General features: G+C 45.6%; 1 protein-coding gene across 1 annotated transcript in view; it reads right to left on the reverse strand.

The window, feature by feature from the left end:
- Nucleotides 1-16,229, reverse strand: part of LOC110536477 (phosphatidate cytidylyltransferase 1) — a 51,963-nt gene that overhangs the window by 23,753 nt on the left and 11,981 nt on the right. Inside the window, exons 3-5 of the mRNA XM_036936508.1 lie at nucleotides 9,136-9,284; nucleotides 6,963-7,059; nucleotides 4,839-4,936 (exon numbers count right to left, since the gene is read on the reverse strand). Of these exons, the coding sequence (XP_036792403.1) occupies nucleotides 4,839-4,936; nucleotides 6,963-7,059; nucleotides 9,136-9,284 (344 nt within the window). The remainder of the gene's footprint in view (nucleotides 1-4,838; nucleotides 4,937-6,962; nucleotides 7,060-9,135; nucleotides 9,285-16,229) is intronic.

The following is a 16,229-nucleotide window of genomic DNA, read 5'->3' on the forward strand; positions in this document are numbered from 1 at the left end:
CACTCCATATTCACACTATTACATGGAGAGACGGCTACTCCATATTCACACTATTACATGGAGAGAGGGCCACTCCATATTCACACTATTACATGGGGAGAGGGCCACTCCATATTCACACTATTACATGGGGAGAGGGCCACTCCATATTCACACTATTACATGGGGAGAGGGCCACTCCATATTCACACTATTACATGGGGAGAGGGCCACTCCATATTCACACTATTACATGGGGAGAGGGCCACTCCATATTCACAATATTACATGGGGAGAGGGCCACTCCATATTCACACTATTACATGGGGAGAGGGCCACTCCATATTCACACTATTACATGGGGAGAGGGCCACTCCATATTCACACTATTACATGGGGAGAGGGCCACTCCATATTCACACTATTACATGGAGAGACGGCCACTCCATATTCACACTATTACATGGGGAGAGGGCCACTCCATATTCACACTATTACATGGAGAGACGGCCACTCCATATTCACACTATTACATGGGGAGAGGGCCACTCCATATTCACACTATTACATGGGGAGAGGGCCACTCCATATTCACACTATTACATGGGGAGAGGGCCACTCCATATTCACACTATTACATGGGGAGAGGGCCACTCCATATTCACACTATTACATGGGGAGAGGGCCACTCCATATTCACACTATTACATGGGGAGAGGGCCACTCCATATTCACACTATTACATGGAGAGACGGCCACTCCATATTCACACTATTACATGGAGAGACGGCCACTCCATATTCACACTATTACATGGGGAGAGGGCCACTCCATATTCACACTATTACATGGAGAGACGGCCACTCCATATTCACACTATTACATGGAGAGACGGCCACTCCATATTCACACTATTACATGGGGAGAGGGCCACTCCATATTCACACTATTACATGGAGAAACGGCCACTCCATATTCACACTATTACATGGGGAGAGGGCCACTCCATATTCACACTATTACATGGAGAGACGGCCACTCCATATTCACACTATTACATGGGGAGAGGGCCACTCCATATTCACACTATTACATGGGGAGAGGGCCACTCCATATTCACACTATTACATGGGGAGAGGGCCACTCCATATTCACACTATTACATGGGGAGAGGGCCACTCCATATTCACACTATTACATGGGGAGAGGGCCACTCCATATTCACACTATTACATGGGGAGAGGGCCACTCCATAATCACACTATTACATGGGGAGAGGGCCACTCCATATTCACACTATTACATGGAGAGACGGCCACTCCATATTCACACTATTACATGGGGAGAGGGCCACTCCATATTCACACTATTACATGGGGAGAGGGCCACTCCATATTCACACTATTACATGGGGAGAGGGCCACTCCATATTCACACTATTACATGGGGAGAGGGCCACTCCATATTCACACTATTACATGGAGAGACGGCCACTCCATAATCACACTATTACATGGGGAGAGGGCCACTCCATAATCACACTATTACATGGGGAGAGGGCCACTCCATATTCACACTATTACATGGGGAGAGGGCCACTCCATATTCACACTATTACATGGGGAGAGGGCCACTCCATATTCACACTATTACATGGGGAGAGGGCCACTCCATATTCACACTATTACATGGGGAGAGGGCCACTCCATAATCACACTATTACATGGGGAGAGGGCCACTCCATAATCACACTATTACATGGGGAGAGGGCCACTCCATATTCACACTATTACATGGGGAGAGGGCCACTCCATAATCACACTATTACATGGGGAGAGGGCCACTCCATATTCACACTATTACATGGGGAGAGGGCCACTCCATATTCACACTATTACATGGGGAGAGGGCCACTCCATATTCACACTATTACATGGGGAGAGGGCCACTCCATATTCACACTATTACATGGGGAGAGGGCCACTCCATAATCACACTATTACATGGGGAGAGGGCCACTCCATAATCACACTATTACATGGGGAGAGGGCCACTCCATATTCACACTATTACATGGGGAGAGGGCCACTCCATATTCACACTATTACATGGGGAGAGGGCCACTCCATATTCACACTATTACATGGGGAGAGGGCCACTCCATATTCACACTATTACATGGGGAGAGGGCCACTCCATATTCACACTATTACATGGGGAGAGGGCCACTCCATATTCACACTATTACATGGGGAGAGGGCCACTCCATATTCACACTATTACATGGGGAGAGGGCCACTCCATAATCACACTATTACATGGGGAGAGGGCCACTCCATATTCACACTATTACATGGGGAGAGGGCCACTCCATATTCACACTATTACATGGGGAGAGGGCCACTCCATATTCACACTATTACATGGGGAGAGGGCCACTCCATATTCACACTATTACATGGGGAGAGGGCCACTCCATATTCACACTATTACATGGGGAGAGGGCCACTCCATATTCACACTATTACATGGGGAGAGGGCCACTCCATATTCACACTATTACATGGGGAGAGGGCCACTCCATAATCACACTATTACATGGGGAGAGGGCCACTCCATAATCACACTATTACATGGGGAGAGGGCCACTCCATATTCACACTATTACATGGGGAGAGGGCCACTCCATATTCACACTATTACATGGGGAGAGGGCCACTCCATATTCACACTATTACATGGGGAGAGGGCCACTCCATATTCACACTATTACATGGGGAGACGGCCACTCCATATTCACACTATTACATGGGGAGAGGGCCACTCCATATTCACACTATTACATGGGGAGAGGGCCACTCCATATTCACACTATTACATGGGGAGAGGGCCACTCCATATTCACACTATTACATGGGGAGAGGGCCACTCCATATTCACACTATTACATGGGGAGAGGGCCACTCCATATTCATACTATTACCTGCAGAGTAACACTAGGCAGCATTTTAGACAGAGCAGAGAGAGGGACGTGAGGGAGAGAGACGTGAGGGAGAGAGAGAGACCATAGGGAGAGAGAGGGACGTGAGGGAGAGAGAGGGACGTGAGGGAGAGAGAGAGACCGTAGGGAAAGAGAGGGACGTGAGGGAGAGAGAGGGACGTGAGGGAGAGAGAGGGACGTGAGGGAGAGAGAGGGACGTGAGGGAGAGAGAGGGACGTGAGGGAGAGAGAGGGACGTGAGGGAAAGAGAGGGACGTGAGGGAGAGAGAGAGACCGTAGGGAAAGAGAGAGAATATTGGGAAACATAACAAAGAGAGAGAGGGTAGGGAACCAGAAAGAGAGAGAGGGTAGGGAACCAGAAAGAGAGAGAGGGTAGGGAACCAGAAAGAGAGAGAGGGTAGGGAACCAGAAAGAGAGAGAGGGTAGGGACCGTAGGGAACCAGAAAGAGAGAGAGGGTAGGGACCGTAGGGAACCAGAAAGAGAGAGAGGGTAGGGACCGTAGGGAACCAGAAAGAGAGAGAGGGTAGGGACCGTAGGGAACCAGAAAGAGAGAGAGGGTAGGGACTGTAGGGAACCAGAAAGAGAGAGGGTGAAATAGAGGGGGGAAAAAGAGACCTAATAAATGTAACCTTCAGACATTTTAAACTCCTTTAAAGGCTGTGTGTTACAGGAGAGATCGAGATACACTGAACAACAATATAAAGGCAACAAGTAAAGTGTTGGTCTCATGTTTCATGAGCTGAAATAAAATATCCCAGAAATGTTCCATACGCACAAAAAGCTTATTTTTCTCAAATTTTGCACACAAATTTGTTTACATCCCTGTTAGTGAGTATTTCTCCTTTGTCAAGATAAGTCATCCACCTGACAGGTGTAACATATCAATAAGCTGATTAAACAGCATGATCATTACACAGGTGCACCTTGTGCTGGAGACAATAAAAGGTCACTCTAAAATGTATAGTTTTGTCACACAACACAATGCCACGGATGTCCCAAGTTGAGGGAGCGTGCGATTGGCGTGCTGACTGCAGGAATGTCCACCAGAGCTGTTGCCAGAGAACTGAATGTTGGTCACTGGTACGCTGTAGTCGTGTGCTCTTCACGGATGATTCCCGGTTTCAACTGTACCGGCCAGATGGCAGACAGTGTGTATGGCATCGTGTGGGCGAACGGTTTGCTGATGTTAACGTTGTGAATAGAGTGCCCCATGGTGGCATAAGCTACGGACAACGAACACAATTGCATTTAAATCAATGTCAATTTGAATGCACGGAGATACCGTGATGAGATCCTGAGGCCCGTTGTTGTTGTGCCATTCATCCGCCGCCATCACCTCACGTTTCAGCATGATAATGCACAGCCCCATGTTGCAAAGGATCTGTACACAATTCCTGGAAAACTCAAATGTCCCCGTTCTTCCTGAATACTCACCAGACATGTCACCCATTGAGCATGTTCGGGATGCTCTGGATAAACGTGTACAACAGCATGTTCCAGTTTCCGCCAATATCCAGCAACTTCGCACAACCATTGAAGAGGAGTGGAACAATATTCCACAGGCCACAGTCAACAGCCTGATCAACTCTATGTGAAGGAGATGTGTCACGCTGAATGAGGCAAATGGTCACACCAGATACTGACTGGTTATCAGATCCACGCCCCTACCTTTTTAAAGGTATCTGTGACCAAAAGATACATATCTGTATTCCCAGTCATGTGAAATCCATAGATTAGGGCCTAATGAATTTGTTTCAATTGGACTGATTTCCTTAAATGAACTGTAACTCAGTAAAATCTTTGAAATTGTTGTATGTTGCATTTATATTTTTCTTCAGTGTAGATACAATGTCCTCACCAGCTGAGTGTCCTGAACCAGGGAAGCTCGTAGGAATGGTAGACTCTGTAGCCGATATCTATGATCTCCTGAAAACACTTGATCTGGATGGTCATCACCTACCAAGGAGAGAGAATCACATGGAGTTACCCTTGGTTACCACCTACCCACCCAGGAAGAGTTACCCCTGGTTACCACCTACCCACCCAGGAAGAGTTACCACTGGTTACCACCTACCCACCCAGGAAGAGTTACCCCTGGTTACCACCTACCCACCCAGGAAGAGTTACCCCTGGTTACCACCTACCTACCCAGAAAGAGTTACCCCTGGTTACCAACTACCCACCCAAGAAGAGTTACCCCTGATTACCACCTACCTACCCAGGAAGATTTACCACCTACCCACCCAGGAAGAGTTACACCTGGTTACCACCTACCCACCCAGGAAGAGTTACACCTGGTTACCACCTACCCACCCAGGAAGAGTTACACCTGGTTACCACCTACCCACCCAAGAAGATTTACCACCTACCCACCCAGGAAGAGTTACCACTGGTTACCACCTACCCACCCAGGAAGAGTTACCCCTGGTTACCACCTACCCACCCAGGAAGAGTTACCCCTGGTTACCACCTACCTACCCAGGAAGAGTTACCCCTGGTTACCACCTACCCACCCAAGAAGAGTTACACCTGGTTACCACCTACCTACCCAGGAAGATTTACCACCTACCCACCCAGGAAGAGTTACACCTGGTTACCACCTACCCACCCAAGAAGAGTTACACCTGGTTACCACCTACCCACCCAGGAGAAGTTACCCCTGGTTACCACCTACCCACCCAGGAGAAGTTACCCCTGGTTACCACCTACCCACCCAGGAAGAGTTACCACTGGTTACCACCTACCCACCCAGGGGGAGTTACCACCTACCCACCCAGGGGGAGTTACCACTAGTTACCACCTACCCACTCAGGGGGAGTAACCACCTACCCACCCAGGGGGAGTTACCACGAGTTACCACCTACCCACCCAGGGGGAGTTACCACCTACCCACCCAGGGGGAGTTACCACCTACCCACCCAGGGGGAGTTACCACGAGTTACCACCTACCCACCCAGGGGGAGTTACCACCTACCCACTCAGGGGGAGTTACCACCTACCCACCCAGGGGGAGTTACCACGAGTTACCACCTACCCACCCAGGGGGAGTTACCACCTACCCACCCAGGGGGAGTTACCACTAGTTACCACCTACCTACCCAGGAAGAGTTACACCTGGTTACCACCTACCCACCCAGGGGGAGTTACCACCTACCCACCCAGGGGGAGTTACCACCTACCCACCCAGGGGGAGTTACCACCTACCCACCCAGGGGGAGTTACCACTAGTTACCACCTACCCACCCAGGGGGAGTTACCACCTACCCACCCAGGGGGAGTTACCACTAGTTACCACCTACCCACTCAGGGGGAGTTACCACCTACCCACCCAGGGGGAGTTACCACGAGTTACCACCTACCCACCCAGGGGGAGTTACCACCTACCTACCCAGGAATAGTTACCACTGGTTACCACCTATCTACCCAGGAAGAGTTACACCTGGTTACCACCTACCCACCCAGGGGGAGTTACCACCTACCCACCCAGGGGGAGTTACCACCTACCCACCCAGGGGGAGTTACCACCTACCCACCCAGGAAGAGTTACCACGAGTTACCACCTACCCACCCAGGGGGAGTTACCACCTACCCACCCAGGGGGAGTTACCACCTACCCACCCAGGGGGAGTTACCACTGGTTACCACCTACCCACCCAGGGGGAGTTACCACTGGTCATCAACAAAAAAAAAGAGCCTCGTACCACTAATATGAACATGATGTGATGAAGCCTCGTACCACTAATATGAACATGATGTGATGAAGCCTTGTACCACTAATATGAACATGATGTTATGGCCTCGTACCACTAATATGAACATGATGTGATGAAGCCTCGTACCACTAATATGAACATGATGTGATGAAGCCTCGTACCACTAATATGAACATGATGTTATGAAGCCTCGTACCACTAATATGAGCATGGTGTTGTTATGAAGCCTCGTACCACTAATATGAGCATGGTGTTATAAAGCCTCGTACCACTAATATGAGCATGATGGGTCCCAGGTAGATGACCATAAAGAATCCTGAAATCATGGCCAGAGACAGAACCCCTCGGATCCACCAGTTCTTCCATCTGGAAACACAACACAGACAGATACACATCAACACACACACACACACACAGATACACATCAACACACACAGATACACATCAACACACAGTGACACATCAACACACACAGATACATCAATACGTTTTCGTCTTTTGAGCTTCTAGTCATGAAATCTATGCAGCCTTTTTATAGCTACTTTTTACAGGCCTTCTGGGACATATACAGCGTTCCTCACTGAGCTCCTATTGGACCTTGTAGTCATGGCAGATAATATTCAAATATTTGGTGACTTCAATATTCACATGGAAAAGTCCACAGACCCAGTCTAAAAGACCTTTCGGAGCCATCATCGACTCAGTGGGTTTTGTCCAACATGTCTTCGGACCTATGCATTGCCACAGTCATACTCCGGACCTAGTTTTGTCCTGTGGAATAAATATTGTGAATTTAAATGCTTTTCTTCATAATCCTGGACTATCGGACCACCATTTTATTACATACGCAACCGGCAAAAAAATGTATCTGCTCAGACCCCAACCAAGGATGATCAAAATGTTGAGCTATAAATTCTCGGACACCCAAAGATTCCTAGATGCCCTTCTAGACTCCCTCCACCTACCCAAGGATGTCGCATTACAAACATACGTTAACCACCTAACCAAGGATCTACGTTTAACCTTGAGTAATACCCGAGATGCAGTTGCACCCTTAAAAACCTCAAAAACATTTGTCACAAGAAATTAGCTCCTTGCTATACAGAAAATACCCGAGCTCTGAAGCACGCTTCTAGAAAATTGGAACGGAAATGGCGCTCCACCAAACCTAAAGTCTTCCGACCGGCTTGGAAAGACTGTAGCGTGCAATATCGAAGAGCCATCACTTTTAAGCTCGATTAGCCTATTTTTCCAGCCTAATTGAGGAGAATAAGAACAATCCAAAATGTACTTTTGATACTGTCGCAAAGCTAACTAAAACGCAGCATTCCCCCAAGAGAGGATGGCTTTCACTTCAGCAGTAATAAATTCATGAACTTCTTTGAGGAAAAGATCATGATCATTAGAAAGCAAATTACGGACTCCTCTTTAAATCTGCGTATTCCTCCAAAGCTCAGTTGTCCTGAGTCTGCACAGAACTACCAGGATCTCAGATCAACGAGGACACAAGTTTTTTTTAAGTACTATATCTCTTGACACATTGATGAAAATAAACATGGCCTCTAAACCTTCAAGCTGCATACTGGACCCTATTCATACTAAACTACCGAAAGAGCTACTTCCTGTGTTTGACCCTCCTATGTTGAACATAATTTACAGCTCCCTGTCCTCAGGATGTGTACCAAACTCACTTAATGTTGCAGTAATAAAGCCTCTTGTAAAGCCAAAGCTTGACTCTGAATATTTATATTTTTTAAAGGTATTAAAATTGGCCTATGTCGAATCTCCCTGTTGTGTAGCAACTCACTGCCTTCCTGAAGACAAATAACCTATACGAAACACTTCAGTCTGGTTTCAGACCCCATCATATTACTGAGACTGCGCTGGTAAAAGGTAGTAAATGACCTTTTAATGGCGTCAGACCGAGGCTCTGCATCTGCCCTCGTGCTCCTAGACCTTAGTGCCGCTTCTGACAACATCGTTCACCACATTCTTTTTGAGAGACTGGAAACCCTAATTGGTCGACACGGACAAGTTCTGGCCAAGACGCTTGTGGGAGTCGTAGACCAAGACGGAGAACACCATCGTGTTTGTGAGAGTCTCATCTTTCCATAGAGGGGTCATAGTCGTTTGTAGGCCAACAGTTCAGACGTGAGAAGACTGATTTTCTGGATATCACATGGTCTGACAAACACCACTTTAGCTCGGCCACCTTTCTCCAGATGCAGAATAATCGACAGAGCGGAGGATTGAGACTCATCCAATGCAGAAACTCCCCCCCCCACATTATTTATTGCTCGGGGATTGTTTTATTATGCTAATTAGATTTCCGGGGGGGGGGGGGGGGGCGTGGTCATCGACCTTAGGGGGGTTTTAACGCACATTCCCGCCTCAACTTCCTGTTGAGACACTGAAGTGTGTGTGTATTTGTGTGTGTGTTACCTGGGGTTGAGGCCCTCCACAGCCTTGTTGAGGAACTGTGGAGTGTTGTCTATTGTGGAGGGAGGAACTTCTGGAGTGCCTGCGTTAGACTCTCGGTCTCCATCTCCCTCTCCTCCAGCCAGACCCAATCTGTCCTCTCCAGCTGCCTCCTAACACACACACACACACACGAGATGGAGAGCGTTGGACTAGAATACTAGTGTGTCAGCACAAAGAAAACCAAACAATGATACTATACTGAACCAAAATATAAAGACGCAACATGTAAAACGATCCCATTTCCATAGGCACAAAAAGTGTATTTATTTCCAATTTTGCGCACATTTAAAAAAAAAAAACATCTCTGTTAATGAGCATTTCTCTTTTGCCAAGATATGCCACACCTGTCAGATGGATGGATTATCAAGAAGCATTATCTTTACACAGGTGCGCCTTGTGCTGGGGACAATAAAAGGCCACTAAAACGTCCAGTTTTGTCCCACAACACAATGCCACAGATGTCTCAAGTTGAGGGAGCGTGCAATTGGCACGCTGACTGCAGGAATGTCCACTAGAGCTGTTGCCAGAGAATTTAAAATGTTAATTTCTCTACCATAAGCCACCTCCAACGTTGTTTTAGAGAATTTGGCAGTACGTTCAACTGGCCTCACAACCACATCTGGCTTCTTCACCTGCTGGATCGTCTGAGACCAGTCGCCCAGACAGCTGATGAAACGGATAAGTAATTTTGTCTGTAATAAAGCCCTCATTCTGATTGGCTGGGCCTGGCTCCCCAGTGGGTTGGCCTATGCTCTACCAGGCCCACCCATGGTTGCACCCCTGCCCAGTCATTTGAAATCCATAGATTAGGGCCTAATATTTTTTATTTAAATTGACTGTTTTCCTTATATGAACTCTTAACTTCTCTGGGATATGTGGGACGGTAGCGTCCCACCTCAACAGCAGCCAGTGAAATTGCATGGCACCAAATTCAAAAACAACAGAAATCCCATAATTAAAATTCCTCAAACATACAAGTATTTTACACCATTTAAAAGATAAACTTGTTGTAAATGCAGCCACAGTGTCCGATTTCAAAAAGGCTTTACTGCGAAAACAGACCAAACGATTATGTTAGGTCACCGCCTTGTCACAGAAAAACACAGCCATTTTTCCAGCCAAAGAGAGGAATCACAAAAAGCAGAGAGATCAAATTAATCACTAACCTTTGATGATCTTCATCAGATGACACTCATAGGACTTCATGTTACACAATACATGTATGTTTTGTTCGATAAAGTTCATATTTATATGCAAAAATCTCAGTTTACATTGGTGCGTTATTTTCAGTAGTTCCAAAACATCCGGTGATTTTGCAGAGAGCCACATCAATTTACAGAAATACTCATAATAAACATTGCTAAAAGATACAAGTGTTATGCATGGGATTTTAGATCCACTACTCCTTAATGGAACCACTGTGTCAGATTTCAAAAAAACTTTCCGGAAAAAGCACACCATGCAATAATCTGAGAACGGCGCTCAGACACAAAAACAAGCCATAGAGATATCCGCCATGTTGTGGTGTCAACAGAAGTCAGAAATAGCATTATAAATATTCACTTACCTTTGATGATCTTCATCAGAATGCACTCCCAGGAATCCCAGTTCCACAATAAATATTTATTTTGTTCGATAATGTCCATAATTTATGTCCAAATACCTCATTTTTGTTTGCGCGTTTAGTACACAATCCAAACTCACGGAGGCGCGAGCAAGTCCAGGCGAAAGTTCAGACGAAAAGTAATATTACAGTTCGTAGAAACATGTCAAACGAAGTATAGAATCAATCTTTAGGATGTTTTTATCATAAATCTTCAATAATGTTTCAACCGGAGAATTCCTTTGTCTGTAGAAATGCAATGGAACGCAGGTCGCTCTCACTTGAGAGAGCCCTGACTCATTCAGCTCTCATTCCCCCCTCCTTCACAGTAGAAGCGTCAAACAAGGTTCTAAAGACTGTTGGCATGTAGTGGAAGCCGTAGGAAGTGCAATATGACCCCATAAACACTGTATAGGCAATATCTTGAAAAACTACAAACCTCAGATTTCTCACTTCCTGGTTGGATTTTTTTTCCTCAGGTTTTTGCCTGCCATATGAGTTCTGTTATACTCACAGATATCATTCAAACAGTTGTAGAAACTTCAGAGTGTTTTCTATCAAAATCTACAAATTATTGCATATTCTAGCTTTTATGGCTGAGTAGCAGACAGTTTACTCTGGGCACCTTTTTATCCAAGCTACTCAATACTGCCCCCCAGTCCCAAAGAAGTTAACTTCCTGTTGAACGCGGAACGAGGGAAAGCTCGGTTTGTTGTTTTGGAAAGTTTGTTGTTTTGAAAGTGTATTGTAAAGTTCTTAGCAGCTAGCTAACTTCTTACTTTGGATCCCGCTAACAGTCTGCATCAGTTTCTGGGACTGCTATTCTCTGTCCAGTGATCCTGCCGACCAAGGCCGGGTCAGAGGAGCTATTTGGTGTAGCAGCTAGTCTAGCTGCTAGCTAGCTGCCTATCAAGCTAGCGGGGTTTGAGGGCTTGAACGTAGCCCGCGACACTGTTAGCCATTGTGGCTGGTACCGCAGATTGTCCCGGGTTTGTGGCCGTCTAGATCCCTGTTGTTAATGCATTCAAATAGGCATGTGTCCATGTATGCTGATGATTCAACCAGCTACACATCAGCAACCACAGCTGATGAAGTCACTGAAACTCTTAAAGTGTTGCAGTCTGTTTTGGAATGGTTGGCCATTAATAAACTGGTCCTGAACATCTCTAAAAACAAAGAACATTGTATTTGGTGCAAATCATTCCTTAAGTTCTAGACCTCAGCTGAATCTGGTAATGAATGGTGTGGCCGTTGAACAAGTTGAGAAGACTAAATTACTTGCCTTAGATTGTAAACTGTCATGGTCAAAACATATAGATTCAATGGTTGTAAAGATGGGGAGAGGTCTGTCCGTAATAAAGAGATTTTGACCACCAAAGCAAGTTCTGCAGGCTCTAGTTCTGTCTTATCTTTGATTATTGTCCAGTCGTGTGGTCCAGTGCTGCAAGGAAAGACCTAGTTAAGCTGCAGCTGGTCCAGAACAGAGCAGAACATCTTGCTCTTCATTGTAATCAGAGGGCTTTATATAAATACTATGCATGTCAGTGTCTCTTGGCTAAGAGTTGAGGAGAGTGATTGCATCACTTTTTACAAGAAACGTGTAGAAAACGTGTAGAAAATCCCAAATAGTTTGCATAGTCAACTTACACACCGCTCTGACACAAACACACACTTATCCCACCAGACATGCCACCAGGGGTCTTTTCACAGTCCCCAAATCCAGAACAAATTCAAGAAAGTGTACAGTATTATATGGAGCCTTAGTGTATGGAACTTCCTTCCAACTCATATTGCTCAAATAAACAACAAACCTGGTTTCAAAAAACAGATAAAGCAACACCTCGCGGCACAACGCCTCGCGGCACATCGCCTCGCGGCACATCGCCTCGCGGCACATCGCCTCGCGGCACATCGCCTCGCGGCACATCGCCTCGCGGCACATCGCCTCGCGGCACAACGCCTCGCGGCACATCGCCTCGCGGCACAACGCCTCGCGGCACATCGCCTCGCGGCACATCGCCTCGCGGCACAACGCCTCGCGGCACAACGCCTCGCGGCACAACGCCTCGCGGCACATCGCCTCGCGGCACATCGCCTCGCGGCACATCGCCTCGCGGCACAACGCCTCGCGGCACAACGCCTCTCCCCAATCTGAACTAGATAGTTTCTGTGTATGTATTGACATGTGGCTACGTGCATCTTTTACATTTTTTAATCGATGTAGTTATGGCCTTGAGCTGTTCATGTCTATTAATGTTCTGTATTATATATCATGTTTCCTGTTTTGTGTGGACCCCAGGAAGAGTAGCTGCTGTTTTTGCAACAGCTAATGGGGATCCTAATAAAATACCAAAGAGCTCTAGAAAGAGGCCTGAGATCCCGAGCTGGAATTCCCCTCCCACAGTTGATTTCTTCAAACCAAGCTGCTTACCTATTGCAGATTCAGTCTTCCCAGCCCGGTGCAGGTCTACAATTTTGTTTCTGTTGTCCTTTGACAGCTCTTTGGTCTTGGCCATAGTGGAGTTTGGAGTGTGACTGTTTGAGGTTGTGGACAGGTGTCTTTTATACTGATAACAAGTTCAAACAGGTGCCATTAATACAGGTAACGAGTGGAGGACAGAGGAGCCTCTTAAAGAAGAAGTTACAGGTCTGTGAGAGACAGAAATCTTGCTTGTTTGTAGGTGACCAAATACTTATTTCCCACCATAATTTGCAAATAAATTAATAAAAAATCCTACAATGTGATTTTATGGATTTTTTTCCTAATTTTGTCTGTCATAGTTGAAGTGTACCTATGTTGAAAATTACAGGCCTCTCTCATCTTTTTAAGTGGGAGAACTTGCACAATTGGTGGCTGACTAAATACTTTTTTGCCCCACTGTGCATGAAGACAGGGTAAAGTGACTAGGCATCAGGATAGATAATAATGAGGTATTTGAAGGAGATACAGTTAGGGTTGCAAAATTCGGAACTTTCAATAAAATTCTCTGGTTTTCCAGAAATTCGGGTTGGAGGATTCTGGACTTTATAGATAAAATGTTTTGTGGTTGCATTTAACTGACGAAAATGCTGTTATAAGAGGCTATCAAAGGCCACCAAATGAGAGAAGTGTTACTAGTAATTACCAGTTTGGGGGGGGGGGGGGGGGGGGGGGGGGGGCATTCAAGTGTATTTTTCCCCAGTCGTATGTGGGAAATTCCCACTTGGTTACGGATGCACCATATCTCCTTCAGTGTCAGATGCTCACTTGTGACTCTCATAAAGGGGGGGTGGGGCGTTTCTCCAGGGTAACGTGATGGGCTGTCCCTTAAGTACGAGCAACACAGGGTTCATTGACCAATTCATTGAAAACTTGGTCTTTGGCTTGCTTAAATAGAGCTGGTACTACCCGGCAGCTTGAATGGATGCAACGTGGCTCACCAGGTGCTCAAACTCCCTATTTTCAACCAATGAGAATGGTTTATAGACGCGGATATGCGCCCTAAGACTGTACAGAATGTATTTTAAAATGGAAGAGCCCGGAAAAAAAATACAGCTCAAATTTACTCAAGAGGCATAGCCTATAGTGTTTTTACGTAGTAAATATATATACATTTTTATGTATTCAAAATCGGGTTCACAGTGTGGACCGAACCGAGGTCCCTGTAACGAACGGTTTGGTACGAATACGTGTACCGTTACACCCATAGTTAACCTGCGAGATAACACAGTCATCCGGAACAACAGGGCCTTTCATGCAAGACTCAGGGTCGAATTCCTCGAAGCAAGGATAAAAGGCCTTTAGCTCGTTAGGGAGTTCTACATCACTGGGCACCTCATGACTCAGAGCTGTAGTACAGTAGGGTAGAGTTCAGAGCTGTAGTACACTAGGGTAGAGTTCAGAGCTGGTGGGGGGGTGGGGGGGGGGGGGGTGAGAGAGAGACAGAAACAGGAAAATAAAATTGTCTCTCAAAACAACGATAGCTAAAATCCTCCACGCCAAGAAAAATATGTCACACGAGTCTGTGGAATAAACACCTTTGACAACGACCTGAGAGAGAAAGAGACACACACACCGCAAGAAGGGCCTTCTACGCCATCAAAAGGAACATAAAATTAGACATCCCCAATTAGGATCTGGCAAAAAAATACTTGAATCAGTTATAGAACTCATTGCCCTCTTCGGTTGTGGTTCAACTAAGACTCGCCAAAACATCCATGTACAACGTTTAAAAAAACCAGTTAATGCACATAGAGAAGAATTTGAAAAATATCAGCTCATGATCAAAATCCAGAAAGGAGTCATTAAATCCTACAACCACCTAAAAGGAAGTGATTGCCAAACCTTCCATAACAAAGCCATCACCTAGAGAAGGGTCCCCTCTCAGCCAGTTGATTCTGGAGCTCTGATCAAAACACATACACACACATTATCTATATTACCTCCATTATCCCTGCACATTGACTAGGTACCGGTACCCACTGTATAAACCTCATTATTGTTATTTTGTGATATTTTAAAATTCATATTTTTTTTTTTTTACTTGGGTTTATAACATTATTTTAGCAAATATTTTCTGCCTTGTTGGTTAAGGGCTTGTAAGTAAGCATTTCACAGTAAGGTTGTATTCAGCGCATTTGACAAATTAAATTTGACTTGAAAACAGACTCCACAGAGCCCAAGGACAGTATTACCATTAGACACAACCAAATCACGAGAAAACTACAATATTATTACATGACACACTGGATAGAACTACGCAAAGTTAAATGTTTTTGGCCATAAACAAAAAAGTACACATTGGCAGAATACCTGACCAGGGTAGACAAGATGTGCTTAGAATTCAGTGTCATTATTTTGTAGTATTTTATAAACATGAAGTCAACTAAAAACAAGAAGAAGCGGATCCAGCAGGGACGCCATCACCAACACTGGACAACTGAAGAGTGGAAAAACATCGCCTGGTCTGACAAATCCCAGTTCCTGTTGCATCATGCTGATGGCAGGGTCAGGATTTAGCATAAGCAGCATGAGTCCATGGCCCCATCCTGCCTGGTGTCAACGGTACAGGCTGGTGGCGTTGGTATAAAGGTGTGGGGAATGTTTTTCTGGCACACGTTAAGTCCCAACTGAGCAACGATTGAACGCCGCAGCGTATCTGAACATTGTTGCTGACCAGGTGCCTCCCTTCATGGCAAAGGGGTGGCCAACCCGGTACTAGATTGGTGTACCCAGTGGAGGAAAAAGTACCCAAAAGTCATACTTGAGTAAAAGTAAAGATACCTTAATAGAAAATTACTCAAGTAAAAGTGAGTCTCTCAGTAAAATAAATAAATAATAAAATAATAATAACACCTTTTTTTAAAATCAGTAAAATGTTTTAAAAATATACTTAAGTATTAAATGGAATTGCAATAATATAATTAAGTATCAAAAAGTATAAATAATTTCAAATTCCATAGACTTTTTCCC

This window comes from Oncorhynchus mykiss, chromosome 11 (assembly GCF_013265735.2).
Source record: "Oncorhynchus mykiss isolate Arlee chromosome 11, USDA_OmykA_1.1, whole genome shotgun sequence".
In the NCBI taxonomy this organism is placed as follows: Eukaryota; Metazoa; Chordata; class Actinopteri; order Salmoniformes; family Salmonidae; genus Oncorhynchus; species Oncorhynchus mykiss.